This window comes from Panthera uncia (genome assembly GCF_023721935.1).
Source record: "Panthera uncia isolate 11264 chromosome B3 unlocalized genomic scaffold, Puncia_PCG_1.0 HiC_scaffold_1, whole genome shotgun sequence".
In the NCBI taxonomy this organism is placed as follows: domain Eukaryota; kingdom Metazoa; phylum Chordata; class Mammalia; order Carnivora; family Felidae; genus Panthera; species Panthera uncia.
In genome coordinates, this window is record NW_026057582.1 from 89773449 (window position 1) to 89792595 (window position 19147).

General features: G+C 39.3%; 2 protein-coding genes across 2 annotated transcripts in view; one reads left to right on the forward strand and one right to left on the reverse strand.

The window, feature by feature from the left end:
• The window catches only part of FBN1 (fibrillin 1), a 711751-nt gene that overhangs the window by 304875 nt on the left and 387729 nt on the right, over nucleotides 1-19147 (reverse strand). The gene's annotated exons all lie outside the window — the stretch shown is intronic.
• Nucleotides 1-19147, forward strand: part of SLC12A1 (solute carrier family 12 member 1) — a 100719-nt gene that overhangs the window by 34305 nt on the left and 47267 nt on the right. Inside the window, exons 9-13 of the mRNA XM_049613594.1 lie at nucleotides 11202-11286; nucleotides 13722-13873; nucleotides 15026-15133; nucleotides 15452-15575; nucleotides 17349-17450. Of these exons, the coding sequence (XP_049469551.1) occupies nucleotides 11202-11286; nucleotides 13722-13873; nucleotides 15026-15133; nucleotides 15452-15575; nucleotides 17349-17450 (571 nt within the window). The remainder of the gene's footprint in view (nucleotides 1-11201; nucleotides 11287-13721; nucleotides 13874-15025; nucleotides 15134-15451; nucleotides 15576-17348; nucleotides 17451-19147) is intronic.

Below are 19147 nucleotides of genomic sequence, written 5' to 3' on the forward strand. Positions count from 1 at the left end.
ACACACTCACAACATAAAATAAATGATGCTAAATCCTAGGTTTGTTTTGGTCTGGTTGATGAAAGGAGCTTGCTAGATTAGAGAAAAGGGGGACAAAAAAAATGGAAAACGTTTGAAAATTTGATAAAAGGTATACAATGAAATAGAATAAAATGAAATGATGGAAGTAAAATAAAATTTGAAAAATTTACAAAAATTAAATAATATAGTAGAAAAAATTAAACAAAAATATTTTTAATAAAAATTGAAAGTAAAAATAATTTTTTTCTCTTTCTATATTCAAGAAAAAGAAAAGAAATGAAAAAGAAAAGAAATAGATGGATCAGCAAACATACTAAAATATGATTGAAATTACATCATTTTCCCCTAGAAGTCAAACTATGAAGGACTTTATAGTTGTAAACTAAGCAGGTAGAGAGACTTGTGTTCCTATAGTGACGTTGGCCCAGTTGGGCAGGCTTAGTGTAATGGGTCCATTCTCCACTAGATGGTACTGCTTAGCTTACTGGGGTGGATTGTTTTGGTGCTTGTAGGAGTGTATGTGCATGCGTGGGAGGGGTGAAAATGGCGTCACCCAGCTACCCAGTCTCTAGTATTGGAACTCTGTTCTCCCCACCTGTCCTTTGTCTCTGGCTTCCATCCACTCCCTGCTTTTACACTGTCTGTAACCAAACCATTAGGTTGCCAGGAGGCACCTCCCTCCCAAGTTTTATCTCAGACATGGCTGTGTTTCCCAACCCTTCACTTCTGAGGGACTGTGGCTTTGACCCACTCAGATCCTCTGGGGGAGGGTCTCACCAAGCAATGGCTGGTGCTGGCCACACCCAGGAACATTCCAGGGATAGCACTGCTGCTGATGCCCAGAAACTGCAGCTGGGTGCCAGCCCGACCCAGAAAAAGCTCATGCAATCATCTAGCAGCAACGTTTCAGGGATTATGGTAAGTCACAACACACATCTGGCACCAATCTTCACCTTTAATTTCATTGTTCCAGCACCAGCTAATGTGGTTCTTCTCTCAGGTCTTTGCCTCTACCAAATGTCCTCCAAGCAGGGGGTGTGTCTCAAGGACCCCTGGAGCTCACTCTGCTCCTGGGTTTTCCCTCTTCCCACCAGAGCACCACCAGGTATCGAACTATGGAGTTTCAGACTCTGTGCTCACCCTGTTTATAGAGTCTTAATGGAATTTAAACCCTGTCCTTTCTCCTTTCTCCCTTCTCCCTTTTTTGATTGGTCCCTTTGGCTGTTTCCACTTTTCCACTTTCTCTCTGGTTGCTTTTGCGGGGGGCGGGGGGGGGGGGGGGGGGGGGGTGGTGATTTCCCGAACTCTCCCCGTCCCGGTCTCTGTCCTCTCTCTGCAAGCAAAAACAGCTCCTTGCCCTCAGTGTGTTTTCTCTCCCCCCCAGTTCACTTCTCTGTGCTGGGTACCTGCTGAGTTCTGTGGTGCAGGTTGTACAGATTGTTGTGTTAATTGTCAAATCAGTTTTCTAGGTGTGCAGGACGGTTTAGTGTTGATCTGGCTGTATTTTGTGGATGGGAGACGCAAAAAAAAAACCTTACATGCTGTTCTGCCATCTTGGCCCCTCCCCTCATTGTGGTTTTGATTTACATTTCCCTGATGCTGAGTGATGTTGAGCATCTTTTCATATGTCTGAAGGCCATCTGTATGTCTTCTGTCGAGAAATGTCTATTCAGATCATCTACCCATTTTAAATCAGATTGTTTTTTTTTATATTGACAGTTATTTCCTGTCCCTGAAACAGTAAGGGAAGGGTTTCAGAGGAGGGGGACATTCAATCCAAATTTCAAGGGACAGATAGGGGCTCATCTACAGAACAAAGAAGAGAGGGACATTTGGAGTAGATGGAATGGAATAGAGAAAGGCACAGAGAAAGATGCTGCTGATGAAAATTAGTTTTTATGTGTGGTACAGTATGCAAGTAAAATAGTTTTAGCAACACTTTAATAAACATATTTATAAAGGATCTGCTGTGTGTCCTGACACTTTGGGAGTAAGCAAAGAACCAGAATATATCTGCAGAGGATGTCCTGTCATGATTTTCAGGGCATTTGTGGTCATAGTATTGTAAAAAGTTGCTTTCTTTCTGCTTAAAAATATTTGGTGATTTTGCAATTAAGCTTAACTTTCAACACATACATGACTATATACTATTAAATAGAACTCAGAGATTCTTTAGACTACAGAAAAGGGAGTTTGTGTATTATCCCAAAACTAGCTAGAGACACTAATGAACATAGGTCAGGGAGTAACGTGTTTTACAGAGAGCCTCCTAGCAGCTTGTAAGGATGGAATAAAGGGTAGGGGGTGATAGGTAGGGAGACTGGAGTCAGGAAGACCAGTTAAAGGATACTACAGCTCTGGACAAGAGATGGCATGAGTCTAAATTAAGACCATGGCAGGGGGAATGGATCAAAGAGGTTAGCTTTTGTTAGGGTTAGGAGAGGAAATGGAAAGAGTGTTTTCTACTATGATCTGCAGGCAGAAAACATTATACATCAAATCAAGTGCACACATACAAATTTTCTCCAAACAGTTCTTTATTAATAATGGTATCTTCTGATATTGTCACATCAGTTCTATTCTATCATATTCTTTGAATACTGGGTGCAACCCACTGATTTGATTCCATGCTGTAGTTGATGAGGAAAAAGAAGCTCAGATTTGGCCATTGAGGTTGCAATAGCAAAAGGACATCAGAGTGGACACGTCTAGTGGGTCACTAGATTCATGAGTCTGGAACTCTGGAAAGGATCTTGGACAGGACTGGGAGCCATGGTGTGGAAGAGTTCATCCAGGTCTGTGCAAAGAGAAGAGAGAAAAGAACCAATACAGTGCCCAGGGACCCTCAAAATATTAATGGTAGAAAAGGAGTCCATGAAGAAAAAGGGAAAGAGCTATCTAAGAGGTAAGAGAACTCAATAGAGAATGGAGTCATGAAGATCTAGAAAGGAGAACACTTTGAGAAATAATAATTAACATGACCAAAAGCCAGAGTGGCCTGTATTTCTCTGAGTGAAATCAGAAATATCACAACATAATAGATTTATTTCAGATTAGTAAGCATGTATTATTTACACACTATAGGGATATGCAAGATGTTACCTCTGTTCACAGCCTCAGAATCCTTCACAGGATGGCACTTCAGGCTGCCAGTGACAGTCAACAAGTGTTGGCCCAAGGGAATGCTACAAAGTTCCCACCCTGAACTTTCCATTTGTTAACTCACTAATGCATAATCTGTACATATGTTCCTAGGAGTAGATTTGGGTACCCCCACAGTTAAGATGTGGTTTCAGAGATGCAAGATTAGGATGTGGTTGACACTCCAAAAGCAGCAGTCTAATGGATTGCTGTGTATTCTATCTTAACAAAAAAATATATATAATATTTAATTTAAAAAAGGTTAAAGAAGGTTCGATTTTTAGGTAACTGCTGGGGAGATGGAAACTAACATTTAAAGTAAAAACTAAGAATTTGTCAAAGTCCTGGTTCCTGTCTAGGAGAAAGGGAGCCAGAGCAGACAATGTGAATATATGATTATTAAGATACTGACATCCTTATTTATACTGGGTCCAGTCTCTCATGTATATTCTAAGTAAGTAATTTCACAGTTTGTAGCAGATAGTTCTACATAAGAACAAAGTTTTCATGTTTTAGGTACACAACTGCCTTTTATTGCCACACCTTTTATCCTTACATATATTTCTTTATTCCCACTTAAATTAATATTGCCTTTATTCACTTAATCTTTGCATTCCACTCAGATCATAAGAAATAGTTAATCTATAAAATAAAACTTGAAATATAGCATGAATTGGGAGATTGAGAGGGACCCATTTCAACCACAATTGTATTTTTCTTTTGATGTGTTGCTCAACTGCATCTATTAGCTGAAATCACTTTTGGAGATAATAGTTCGGAAGGAGAAGGCTGGGTATACATGTAGCAGAACCAACCCTATCTGCAGATACTCCTTTTTTTATTTTTTATTTTTAAATTTATTTAAATGTAAGTTAACATATAGTGTAATAATGGTTTTAGGAGTAGAATTTAGTGATTCATCACTTACATTTAACAACTAGTGCTCATCCCAACAAATACCAACAAGTGATGGTAACACCCATCACCCATTTAGTACATCCCCCCCACCCATCTTCCCTACAGCAACCCTCAGTTTTTTCTCTATATTCAAGTCTCTTATGGTTTGTCTCCCTCTCTGTTTTTATCTTATTTTTCCTTCCCTTTCCCTATGTTCATCTCTTTTGTTTCTTAAATTATACATATGAGTGAAATCATATTATATTTATCATTCTCTGACTGACTTATTTTGCTTAGCATAATACATTCTGGTTCCATCCGCATTGTTGCAAATGGCAAGATTTCATTCTTTTTGATTGCTGAGTAATACTCCATTGTATATATATATACCACATCTTCTTTATCCATTTGTCAATTGATGGACATTTGGGCTCTTTCCATAATTTGGCTATTGTTGATAGTGCTATTATAAACATTGGGGTGCATGTGCCCCTTCAAATCAGCATTTTTGTATCTTTGGATAAATACCTCATGGTGCAATTTCTGGGTCATAGGGTAGCCCATTTTAAATTTTTTGAGGAACCTCTATACTGTTTTCCAGAGTGGCTGCACCAGTTTGGATTCCCAACAATAATGCAAAAGTGTTCCCCTTTCTCTGTATCCTCGCCAACATCTGTTGTTTCCTGAATTATTAATTTTAGTCACTCTGACTGGTGCAAGGTGGTATCTCAATATTGTTTTGATTGGTATTTCCCTGATGATGAGTGATGCTGAGCATCTTTTCATGTGTCTGTTAGCCATCCAAATGTCTTCTTTGAAAAAGTGTCTATTCATGTCTTCTGTTCATTTCTTCACTGGAATATTTGCTTTCTGGTGTTGAGTTTGATAAATTCGTTATAGATTTTTGATACTAGCCATTAATCAGATATGTCAATTCCAAATATCTTCTCCCATTCTGTTGGTTGCCTTTTAGTTTTGTCGATTGTTTCCTTTACTGTGCAAAAGCTTTTTATCTTGATGAAATCCCAACAGTTTATTTTTGCTTTTGTTTCTCTTGCCTCCAGAGTCATTTCTAGTAAGAAGTTGCTGTGGCTGAGGTCAAAGAGGTTGCTGTTTGTTTTCTCCTCTAGGATTTTGATGGTTTCCTGTCTCGCATTTGGGTCTTTCATGCTGAGGTCAAAGAGGTTGCTGTTTGTTTTCTCCTCTAGGATTTTGATGGTTTCCTGTCTCGCATTTGGGTCTTTCATCTATTTTGAGTTTATTTTTGTGTATGGTGTAAGAAAGTGGTCCAGGCTCATTCTTCTACATGTTGTTGTCCAGTTTTCCCAACATCATTGGCTGAAAAGACCTGTTTTTCCATTGGATATTCATTCCTGCTTTGTCAAAGATTAGTTGGCCATACATTTATGGGTCCAATCTGGGTTCTCTATTCTGTTCCATTGATCTATGTGCACCATACTGCCTTGGTGATTACAGCTTTGGAATACAGATTGAAGTCCAGAATTGTGCTACCTCCAGTTTTGGTTTTCTTTTGCAACATGATTTTAACTATCCAGGGTCTTTCCTGGTTCCATACAAATTTTAGAATTGTTTGTTCTAGTTCTGTGAAAAATGCTGGTGTTATTTTGGTAGGGATTGCAATGAATGTGTAGATTGCTTTGGACAGTAACAACATTTCAACAATATTTGTTCTTCTGATCCATGAACATGGAATGTTTTTCCATTTCTTTGTGTTTTCTTCAGTTTCTTTTATAAGCTTTCTATAGTTTTCAGTGTATAGATCTTGTACCTGTTTGGTTAGGTTTATTCCTAGGTATTTTATGGTTTTAGGTACAATTGTAAATGGGATAAATTCCTTGATTTCTCTTTCTGCTGCTTCATTATTGGTGTCTAGAAATGCAGCTGATTTCTATATGTTGATTTTATATCCTTTGATATAAATTTTCTGAATTCATGTATCAGTTCTAGCAGTTCTTTGGTGGAGTCTTTTGGGTTTTCCAAACAGAATATCATGTCATCTGCAAAGATCAAATCCTTCCAATTTTGATATCTTCTGTTTCTTTTTGTTGTCTGATTGTTGAGGCTAGGACTTCCAACACTATGTTGTACAACAGTGGTGAGTATAGACATGCTTATTGTGTTCCTGACCTTAGAGGGAAAGCTCTCAGTTTTTCTCCATTAAGGATGATATTAGCTGTAGATGTTTCATATATGATCTTGAGGTATGTTCCTTCTATCCCTACTTTTTGAGGGTTTTTATCAGGAAAGGATGCTGTATTTTGTCAAATGCTTTTTTGCATCTATTGAGAGGATCATGTGGTTCTCATCCTTTCTTTTATTAATGTGATATATTGATTTGTGGATGTTGAACCACCCCTGAAGCTCAAGAATAAACCCCACTTGATCATGGTGATTACTGCTTTTAATGTATTGTTGGATTCCATTTGCTAGTATCTTTTTGAGAATTTTTGCATACATGTTCATCAAGGAGATTGGTCTGTAGTTCTCCTTTTTATTGGAGTCTTTATCTGGTTTTGGGATCAAGGCAATGCTGGTCTCATAGATGACTTTGGAAGTTTTCCCTCCATTTCTATTTTGTGAAATAGCTTCAAGAGAATAGGTGTTAACTCTTCTTTAAGTGTTTGTTAGAATGCCCCTGGAAAGCCATGCAGCCTGGGACCCTTGTTTATTCAGAGATTTTTGATTATTGATTCAATTTCTTTACTGGTTATGGGTCTGTTCAAATTTTCTACTTCTTCCTGTTTCAGTTTTGGTAGGATATGTCTAGGAATTTGTCCATTTCTTCCAGATTGCCCAGTTTGTTGGCATATAATTGCTCATAATGTTCTCTTATTTTTGTTTATATTTCTGCAGTGTTGGTTGTGGTCTCTTTTTGTTAAAATTTTATTTATTTATTTTGAGAGAGAGAAAGAGAGAGAGGAGGGGAAAAGAGAAGGAGAGACAGCATCCCAAACAGGCTCTACATCATCAGTGCAGAGCCTGACATGGGGCTCAGACTCACAAACTGTGAGATTATGACCTGAGCAGAGATCAAGAGTTGGATGCTTAAACAACGACACCACCCAGGCACCCCTCTGCTCTTTCATTCATGATTTTATTTACTTGGGTTCTTTCCTTTTTCTTTTTGATAAATCTAGCTAAGGGTTTATCAATTTTGTTAATTCTTTCAAAGAACCAGCTCCTGGTTTTGTTGATCTGTTCTACTATTTTTCTTTTAATTTTGATATCATTGATTTCTGCTCTAATGTTTATTATTTCCCTCTTCTGCTGGTTTTGGGCTGTCTTTGATGTTCTTTTTCTAGCTTTTAAGGTGTAAGGTTATGTTGTGTATTTGAGACCTTTCTTCCTTCTTTAGGAAGCCCTGGATTGCTATATACTTCCTTTTTATGACTGCCTTTGCTGCATCCCAGAGGTTTTAGATGGTCATATTTTCCTTTTCATTGGCTTCAATGTACTTTTTAATTTCCTCTTAAATTGTTGTTTAACCCATTCATGCTTTAGTAGGATATTCTTTAATCTCCAAGTGTTTGTGGTCTTTACAATTTTTTTCTTGTTGTTGATTTCAAGTTTCATAGCATTGTGGTCTGAAAATATGCATAGTATGATATCAATATTTTTGTACTTGTTGAGGGCTGATTTGTGACCCAGTATGTGATCTATTTTGGAGAATGTTCCATGTGAACTCAAGAAGAATGTGTATTCTACTGCTTTAGGATTAAATGTTCTGAATATATCTGTTAAGTCCGTCTGCTCCAGTGTGTCATTCAAAGTCATTGTTCCCTTGTTGATTTTCTGCTTAGATGATCTTTCCATTACTATTAGTGGGGTGTTGAAGTCCCCTACTATGATGGTATTGTTACCAATGAGTTTCTTTATGTTTGTTATTAATTGATTTATATATTTGGGTGCTTTAAGTTTTGTGCATAAATATTTATAATTGTTAGATCTTCTTGGTGGATAGATCCCTTAATGATGATATAATGCCCTTTTTCATCTCTTATTCCTGTCTTTGTTTTAAAATCTAGTTTGTCTGATATAACTATGGCTATTCTGGTTTTCCTTTGAGCTCCATTAGTATGATAGATGGTTCTCCATCCTCTTACTTTCAATCTGTAGATGTCTTTAGGTCTAAAATGAGTCTCTTGTCTATATGTAGGCAGCATATAGATGGGTCTTATTTTTTTTTTATCCATTGTGATACCCTACATCTTTTTATTGGATCACTTAGTCCATTTAGAGTGATTATTTAAAGTTAATGAATTTATTGCCATTGTGTTGCCTGTACATTTGATGTTTCTGGTGATGTTCTCTGGTCCTTTCTATTCTTTGCTGCTTTTGGTCTTTTTTGTTTTGTTTTGTCTTTTCTCCACTCAAAGAGTCCCTCTTAAAATTTCTTGCGGGGCTGATTTAGTGGTCATGAACTCCTTTATTTTTTCTTTGGGAAAAGAGAAAGGAAAAAAAGTTAAAAATTAAAAATAAAACAAACAAATAAACAAACCAGCAAACAAAGTGAAACCCAAATGAAGTTACATCCAGTTTCCCCTAGAACTGAAACTTTGCAGCACACTATAGTACGTAAATTAATAAACAGGTGGAAGGGATTTGTGTTGGTCTTCTGGGGGATATGCCTGGAGGGTTCAGGTGGGCAGGGCTTGGTGTAGTAGCTCTGTTATGCACTTAGTGGTGCTGCTTAGCTTACTGAGGTTGATACATGTGTGCACGCTAGAAGTGAAAATGGCTTCACTCAGCTCCTTAGTCTCTGGTGCAGGAACCCCATACCCTCAACCAGCCCACAATCAAGCATCCTCCTTTGTCTCAAGCTTCTGTCTGATCCTGCCTCTACCCTGTTTGCGTCCAAGCTGCCTGCCTGCCAGGTAGCCCTTCCCTCCAGAGTTTTATCTCAAATGGGGCTGTGTGTCTAAACCCCACACTTCAGAAACTCCCATGGCTTTCTGGAGGACTCTCTGGGGGAGGATCTCACTGAGCAATGGCTGGGTGCTGGCTTGCCCCGGAGAATGTTCCTGCTATTGTGCAGTGGCAGACACCCAGAGTTTATGGCAAATCACAACATACAACTGGCACCAGGTTTTGCTGTCCTCTGGCATCTTTGTTCTAATATCATTAAACGTGGCCACTCCCTGGGGTCTGTTGGGACCTATGCCTGTGGGGAGGCCATATGGCTTCTACCAAATGCTATCCAATCAGGGAAACTGCTTCTCTCCATGTGACCCTTCAGACCATGCTGCCTGCTCCTGGGGATTCACCCTACTTTTTCACCAAAGCAATGCCGGGCACTGAGCTTGAAACTTCAGACTCTGAGCTCCACTGTTTATAGAATCTTGGTGGTATTGAAACCCTCTCCTTTCTCTCCTTTAGTGATTTTGGGGAACAGATTTCTTGTTCAATCCCCTGCGAGTATTTCCCCCCCCCCCCAGTTACTTTCAAGGGGAGTGCTTTTCTTGTGCGATCCCCATGCACTGCACTCTCTGCCTTTCTCTTTCTCTGTCATTTCTCCATGAAAATGGATCCTTACCCTCTGTGGCTCTATAGCTTTTCTCTCCCCCAATTCACTTCTCCACACCGTGTACCTGCCAAATTCACTGGCTCCAATTATGCAGGGTTGTTGCATTAATTCTCAGATCAATTTCCTGGGTGTTCAAAATGGTTTGATGCTGATCTAGCTGCATTTCAGGGACGAGACAAGCTCAGGGCCCCTTACTACTCCACCATCTTAACTCCCATGGGCAGACATTCCTAAAAGAATGGGGAGGAATTAATGATCACATAGTGGCTCCATAGGACTGGCATACTCCCATTAGGAGAAAATTTGTTTGCATATTTTATTTCCAGCTGTGAGGTTGGGTTTACATTTACCATGACTTGGCCTCTCTAATGAGTTGTGTTTTTTTTAAATGTTTATTTTTTAAGGGGGGGGGCATGAGTGGGGGAGGGGCAGAGAGAGAGGGAGACAAGAATCTGAAGCAGGCTCCAGGCTCCAAGCTGTCAGCATAGAACCCGACCAGGGGCTCGAACCTACAGACTGTGAGATCGTGACCTGAGCAGAAGTCAACACTTAACCTACTGAGGCACCCAGGCGCCCCCCCTTTTTTTCTTTTCCCTCTCTGATGGATTTGATCAGCAGATTTAAGTTAAAAACAAAAACAAAAAAATCTCAAACTTTGGCTGCATTTACTGCTTATTTGTATTGATAAATCTCAGGTCCTTTGGTGGGGGAACTAATATCTACCGAGATTGTGCCTCCCTCAATTCAATATTTATTGACTCCTACTATATGCCAGGCATTGTCCTGTATAAGCAATGAATACATTAAAATCTCTATTTAATAATCCCTGTTAAATTGAATTCAATTATTTAGAAGTTATGCTGTGTGGAAATTGATTATGATATGACTTAGCCCCCAAAATGGGATATAAAATGGTATATTATATATGATGTCAGCTCAGCTCAGTGAATTTATATACATTCATAAGCAAGAGAAAAGCCCATTTTCTGGTATAAGCTTAAATTTGCCTCTTTCTTTATGCCTGCTTATGAAAATCAAATATCTCCCATTGCAGTCATTCCTGAACTAGATTCCAAAAGGGAAATTTGAGGGGTTGGAGAATTTAGTACATCATCCTTTTTGCTTAAAAGTTATTTTTTTTAAGCAAGCCTATGCTTGGTACAAAACTAATACACACACACACACACACACACACACACGGATATTCTCGATGTGTATCAATGTGTGGGGTGTGTTTGGGGTCTTTCCCCTAATACTTTAAGGTCGGATACATCTGCATGAAATTCCCAGGGGATAAAAGGGAGGGAGATGCATTAGTGAGTGATCTAACTAGTTTACTTTTCTATAAAAACTCCGTCCTGGACAGTTAGAGATCTCTTTCATTCAGCATGAAGATCTAGAGGTTTCTTTATTCACTCTGAACACGTGAACACCTCCAGAAAAAACTCAAGCTCACCATTTTGCCATTTGCTTGATCTTTTCTTTACAATGTGCCTCAGGAAGGGTAGATGAAAAATTTGAAATATAGTAATAACCCCAAGTCATTTCTGTTTCTTATTACATTGTCTCTTCATTCCACCACATTATTTTTTCAAAGGATCCCCAAGATGCCATCCCCAGAGGAACCATGCTAGCCATTTTCATCACCACTGTTGCCTACATAGGAGTTGCTATTTGTGTAGGTAAGTTGTATGTCTTTGGTGTAAGAATTCCAGAATTACAAGGAGTCTAGTCCTTTCATGTCCAGTGGGCTTTCAATGGATCATAAGTAGAAAGTTTTTTTTAAAGACAACATTTTTATTCCCCTCTGGATGCTTTAGGGGTTTGAATGCAATTAAGCTATAATATAGGTGTCTCAGGGTCAGGGCTAGGATAGAGTTAATAAGATTGTCATTCTGCCTGAACACAAAGAGAATCCAATTTAGCTACTCTAGGTGATAATCCCCCCTGCCAAAGATGTTTTGCAACCACCCAGCACCCACCTCCCTTGTCTTGGGAGGGAGGTGAGAAACAGCCAGAGAGAAGAAGCCAAAAGCAAAACAAGACAAAAACAAAAAGGCTTAGGAAAATATGAAAGATCTAGAATTGATGACTGTATCTCCTCCTTGCACTAACTGTCCCTAATATGGAAATGTCACTGTCACTAGTTGGCAGGAAATCAGAACAAGACCCAGCTGCCAGCAGTGTGGGTGGCCAGCCCCCACATTGCTCAGTGAACAGAAAATATGTGAATGCACCTGCTGTTCCTAAGCTGACTTTCATTCCACCTGGTGCCTGCAGCCACACCTCCTCCTGGTTGTGGGTCACTTCATGCTTATACCATAGTAGGAGAGGAAGCAATGTGGAACATTCAGAGAAGAAAACTCTTTTCTGTGCACTGCACAGAGTATAGTTCCCCACTGCAGAAGCCCGGATGACCATTTTGCTGAAGGGCACATCCCAGTAGTCCTCTACTTAAAGGAAATTGGGGAACTGCATTTATCTTACTTTGGTTTGTGGAGAAAAAAGCAAAACAGTTAACTTAGATTCTTGCTCCTCTCACTGTCTCTTATTTGAGGAAAATGGATAATGTTAGCTATATTGCTGTGGCATTTTCAAGTTTAGTTACATGTAAAGAGATTTTATTCCAATACTTTAGAAAATTGACACATTTTTAAATGACATTGAAATCACCTTAAGTTAAATTTCCCAAATGGTTTTCTGTCTCACATGAAGTAAAAATGAAGGAATGAGTAAAGTTATAGACCTGATTTCAGAGAATCTTTCAGTTTTTGCCTGGGGCGGAAAATCTGTTTCTATACTTTTCCCTGGAGAGGAGGATAGTCGTGAGGTCTATAGCCTGTCATTAGTTATGGTTCATGGCTTGGCTTCACTGAAATTTGGGGAGTTGTATAATGCAGAAGCCAAAATATATGATTCAGAAAAGTCAGCTCAACATAAAAGAACAAAGCATAAAGGTAAAATCTAGAATGGATAGTTTTGCTTGGTAACCAACATCCATGATTTCAACTGTTTAAGCAGTCCTGTCATGTTATGTTTACTGTGGTGGGGAGAGAATGGGCCCTTGTATGAATTGCATCACCAGAGAAAGATTACCACCTGACAGGGTACCTGTCACTGAGACCTCTCTTGAAGTTAATAGCAAGGGATGATGACTCCTACTGTCTGGAGTTGGAATTGCAGAATGAACAGTTTCATTGGTTGGGATTTAGTTTGCAAAACATGTATCCTTCAGGTGGTTCAGAAAAGTTTCTACATATTTCCCATGTATAGTCATATATTTCAATAATCCTATCAAATACATAGTGGCAGAGATTATAGTTATAAAATTCCTAAGGAAAGTCAGTGATTAAAGTATCTATCAAGAATCTTTAAAAAGTTCATAACTCCATTTCTAGGAATCTACCCTAGAGAAATATGTTGAAATATGGAAGGAAATTTTGTGTACAAAGATGTTCATAATAGAATGTTTATAGTAGAAAATAACAAATACCAAAATGTATAAAAATAATGGAATACACTGATATTTGATAGAATATTATTTGACCATTAATAGTACCAAGGAAATCTTAATATTTTATCTCCCATTTCTTTATTATTTAAACCATTAAAATTCTATATAAAGTAGAATTATAGCTATGTTTAAATAATTATGAAAGGACTATCATTAGTTGAAAACAAGGGCTCAGTTCTCTTAATTACCGGAATTCAATAATGCTACCCCTTGGTTCTCTCACCGTTGAGAAAATAAATCTTTCTACCTGCAAAACACCTGATCAGTAGTACCAAGCCAGATATATGAATCGAATACATATTATGTGCAAAGCATTGCCATGTGCATTTCAGAAAGTAATAGGGTTCCAACCCCAAGTGTCTTAAAGAGGTAGGTGAAAGCTTGGACTTAAAGCACCCAAGGCAGTGGAAGTGGCAGCTTGTTAGAGACAGGGGGCGCTCTCAAGCCTCTGAGAATGGGAACCTCCAGGTACCTGATCCCAGAATGACAAGAGAGGATGGCAATGGACCTGCTCAGACTCAAAGTAAACTATGATTTCAGAAGAAAACCTTATAGGGGACAGAACACTTATAAAGAAATGACAAGCCATGGTTGTTTCCCCAGGAGCCTGTGTGGTCCGAGATGCCACTGGAAGCATGAATGACACAATCATTTCTGGGATGAACTGCAATGGTTCAGCAGCCTGTGGGTTAGGCTATGACTTCTCAAGATGTCGGCATGAACCATGTGAATATGGGCTGATGAACAATTTCCAGGTTTGAATGGCCAAAAAAAAAAAAAAAAGTTGATTGCTATTTTCATTTGTAGAATGTCATGTGGAGTATAATGAAACTTCTGACTTTGCAAATGATTGATTGTGGATCCATTTGAATTCAGCAAGGAACAATTCATGAGTGAGGGAAGGGAACCCTATAGGCATTATGTAGTGGCAAATCCTGTGGTTACGTTTACTGTGGTGGGAAGAGAATGGGCCCTTGTATGAATTGCATTACCAGAGAAAGATTACCACCTGACATTATGCATCTTCCAATCAATTATGAAAGATTCCATGGCGGGGAGAAGGAGAGACTTAGATAGTTAGCACTTGGAATGCACGTTGTGCATGGACTTCAGTTTAGGAAAGGGCCCCAATGTGGTCCTGGAGTGCCTGGAAAACAAGGCCAAGAAGGAAATTGTGAGTGGCAAAAGGGGAGGTAAATGAGGGGGGAGGAAGAAGGGAAGTTGGGAAAGCTACAGAACTTGAAACATCAATTTCTCTGAATGATTGGTGAGCAGAGGGAGAGGCAAATTTGTCTTGAAGGCTTCATTCGTACATTTTAACAACCAACAAAGAGAAATTAACTCAGTTGAAGTCATTATTCCAAAATATGCCTTAAATTGATAGAATCTCATCATGTCTAAGATCTAAAATTATATTTAATGATCACAGAGAAAGCAAATGTTTCAAAAGCTTCTATGTGCAGGAAGAACAAGAAAGTCTAAAGCTTTTTGGAAGACCAGAAAACAACTGAGCCCTCCCCAAAACTTATTTAAATACCAGTTCCTACTGGATAGGATTTCCCATTGTCCAGGAAACATATGCCCAAAAAGACAGGGGTAATGTTGTCAAAGTCCTTGAAATCATTTCCTTATTTATTCTTTCCAGTATCTTCTGGATGTATTGTGGTGAGCATTTCTTATTGTTATAAACAATGACAACAAAATGGCCATGTCCATTTTGAAAAAAACAAATATTGAGGAACTCGAGAATGAAGCAGGGGCGGGGGGCAATCTGGTTAGAAGCAATTAACTTGTAAAGGAGATTCCAAATCACAGAAAGTAGAAAGGGAAGCATTTGCATAAAATTTTGACTTTCTTTTTTAATTGTGTGATGGATGAGTCTCCTTACTGGAATATCTTTTCTCAAGGTCATGAGCATGGTGTCAGGGTTTGGCCCCCTCATCACTGCTGGCATCTTTTCTGCAACGCTGTCCTCAGCCCTGGCCTCTCTCGTCAGCGCACCCAAAGTGTTCCAGGTGATACAAGCACAGGAGCATGTGCCTCTCCCTACGTCTGTTTCCACTAAACTTGGATCAAGCTGAACTACTCATTCTCATGAGCAATCATCTTCCATCATTTTCTGAAACAGTTTAACGTTTGCATCTGGCTCAAATGCTGCCTGCCACATAGTCAAGATCGATTCAAATAATATAAAGAATGATAAACTGCAGTGTTAACTTGTGCCTATATCATGTACCACTTCATCTTTCCCCAAATCTTCTTGTTTGAATCACCTAGGGAAAATGACTGTGCATAGATATAAATGACGAATATCTCCTCTTCTTTTCCATTAGGCGCTGTGCAAGGACAACATCTACAAAGCCCTGCAGTTCTTTGCAAAGGGATATGGGAAAAACAATGAACCCCTGAGAGGATACATTCTCACTTTTGTTATAGCCATGGCCTTCATTCTTATTGGTTCGTAGTTTTCTCTTGCTTCCTGAAAGCCAAGGAATTCTTCTGATTACTGTTAGGGTTTTCTTTTTAGCTTGACAAGTTACCTGTTTTATGTTTAATATCCCAATTCAGATTATTGAAGTCTGTCTAATCCAAGGAATCCTTGTGTGTAGAGAGCATTCGAGGACTTGAGGTAGACTTTGAATCTGAATGTTGGAAATCCATCCAACCCAACGCAAGAGAATCCTTCCTCCAAGCTCCCTGATATTGTGTAATTCCAGAGTCTTCCCCAGGTGCCACTTGTCTCTACCTCTCCTGGTTTGGCAGCTAGCAGGAGAATTGAAGTGTCATTTTCAAAATATGGTCCATTGACCACTTATATCAGAATCCGAATCACCTGGGGTTTGTTAATATGCCAGTTTTTGAGACCCAACCCCAGAATTAGAATCAGTGTCTCTGGGGATAAGGAATCTGCATGTTTACAAGTTCCTCAGGAGATTTGTAGACCACTAAGGTTTGAGAACCACTTACCCAGACTGTAATCTCGGCTTCCTCTCCAAAGCGATATAGGAACAGCTGCACAATCTTGGAGAGGCACATTCATCATCTTTAGCCTGCACGTTCCTCGTTCCTCTCTAAGGTGCTACCATTGCTGGTGAGCCTATCAGAGGAAAAGAAGCCAAAAGCAAGGCCATGATAACTGTGCCTAGAAGGGCAGAGCCTTCCTCAGCACAGTGGCACTAAACAACAAAGGCCCCTCATCATCACATGAACTCAGGAAGTGACTGTAATTCCTGAATCCTCATAAGATTTCTACAAGGTTGAAGAGGTAGAAAATATGACTGTCTGTGTTTTTTAGATTTTTAAAAGATTAAATGAAAGTGATTATTTACAGAAAAGCTTCCATTCTATAACTTAAGCATAACACCTCAAATCATTGCCCTATAATGCATTTATGTGATCAAATAGCCCAAGTGTTAGAAAATTGTATAAATTAAATAATATCCTTAAAAATCACTGAGAACAGTGTAGACTAGCTTCATGGCACAAACTTCATGGCAGCCATTTTTGCGTATTCCTTGCTGGCATCTATGGTCTAGAATCACACCCAGATGCCACCTGTATTTGCATCACTGTGGTTGACAGCTAAATGATAATGTCTCTGAATTATTTCCTATATCATACAGTAAACAATTCAGCTAGGATTAAATCATATTGGATATTTAGGTACTGGGGTAAAAATTTTCTGGCACACCTTGAGAGGTAGAACTCTCTAGAAATGTTTAAAGGGGGGGGGGGCGGCAAATGACTAGCAAGAGTTGAGAGTCAAGAACAGTAAGTTGGGTATAGAGATTTCCAATTGGGTATTGCTGGTGCCCTGGTATTTAATCTGTCACACTGCAGAGCTTAGTGACACAGGAGGAAAATAATTTCTCCTTGTATCCACAGCAGACAAAGAATAGAAGATATGGTACCTCTGGAATACCTACAGGGGAGTTTATCATCTGCCCAGTCCCCAAACCCTCTACCCACGCCCACTTGAATTACAGGTCTTGCCTATTGTCTATTTTCTCATTGGTAGGTTTTCTTGTATCTTACTTTGTGGAAACCCCGGCTGAAAAAATATTTTTAAATGAATGAGACCCCAAAGAAAAATCACTAACTTCTTAAACTTTGACAAATGCTAGCTATGTTTTCAATTTCCAAATAAAGTCAAGCTTCCAGGCTGTGACAGCTGTTCAGCCCCTGGTCTCATCACTCATATGTACATGCTCACTTCTGCTTCATTCACAGCGGAACTGAACACCATCGCCCCCATCATCTCCAACTTTTTCCTGGCCTCATATGCACTTATTAATTTCTCCTGCTTCCATGCCTCTTATGCCAAATCTCCGGGTAAGTTGACTTTTCGTAACTAAAATAAGCCTAAGAAGGCAGTTAGTTTGTCTCAATAAGATGAAATAAGTCTGTGAAAAGTGCTCAATCTGTGTTTATGTATTTCCTTATATCCTAGTGGGCAGCATAATCCACTTTATTTTGGTGAGTTGGGGGGTGACTTCTGAAATAGAAAAAGAATCATTTGAGCAATGGCCTTTTTGACCAACCGTAAAGTCAATTTTCTCCTGCAGCAATAAATTATTCATTGCAAGAGAAACCACATTTATTTCAGCAGTAGAAAAACACCACTATTTATTTCCAGGGTGAAAGTGACCACAGAAGTGGAATAAATGTATATATTTGAAACTTCCTTACTATCAATTTGTTTCCTGCCCATGGTGCAGAAGAGAAGGATGAGTAGTTCCCATAATTACCTGCTGAGTACAGTCGATGCAGATTCGTATTGAAACCAGTGGCATCCCTGCCCTCCTCAGACTGTGGTTGAAAGTGGTGCAAAATTTCACGCCAAAGAACCTTCCCTGTCTAGTCACCTCTCACCTCTTCCTTGCTTTCATTTGCTATTAGAATTCCTTCTACCTTTCCACCAGAATAGATACTCATCACTATTGACCTTCAGAAAGTTCTTCACCATGAGAGCCTTTATCAGGGATGTAAACACATTTCCACTCTATTAGGGCCTGCTGTGGTCACAAGCTTCCTTTGCAAAACCTGCTGCCAATAAGACAAAATATGGACAGAAGGGGAGCCTTTGTCCACTCAAGGCCACTGGGCTTCAGAGAACAACTGAGGAACTTTTGTTTCTGTTGTGTTGTCTTCTTTTAAGCAGAGAACAGAAAGTTCTAGTCAGTGAATACAACAAGTATAGAAATGTGTGCCTCCATGCCATGTTATGTTCATCTTTGAAAAGCAAGGTGAAATCATAGAGATGGGAAGGGGAAAGAGTGGAAAGGAAGGAGTGAAAGAGGAAGAAAGAAAAAGAGAGAGGGAAAAAAAACACAGAGACACATGGATACACAAACCCACAAAATGACACACACACTGCCTCTGCCACACACAAACACACACACACACACACACACACACACACACACACACACATACAGCCAGACTTGGAAAAATAAAGGCATTTCCATGGATGTTCTCAATGTGCTATTTCCATCTGGTGGCCATTTCAGAAATTGCTCCTGAAGACTTTGAACGCTCTGTTGTGTTTTGGCAACTCCAAATTTAATATGTATTTCACCCATAGACCAAATACCCTTCAAATCAGAACTTCCCTAGCTGACCATACTGTCTCCCAGCTTCTTCACTGCAAGGAACATGGGAAACTCCCATGCATATATGAACCATGAGAAATATTTTCACTGTAAAATGTAAAACATTAATGCATCAGGTTTAAAAGCTATTACAGAAAAACTTCTCCCTTTTTCTCATAGATTATTATTTCTGAAAGGGCAATCACTATCCTCTTAACATAAAGAAGGTAAAGACAGAGCTATCAGGAAGTTACTGGCTTGACTTTTGATGAAGCTCTACCTTCTCCATAGGAACAATAATCCCGTTGTCTTAACCTCCTCTTTCTTGGGCCACCAAGGAGTGTCTCTCCCTCCTCCCCACTAGACCCTACTCTTTCCATCTCTCCTAACTCCTTTTAACTCCTGATGGCATAGATATCAGAGGCTTAAGATTTCATA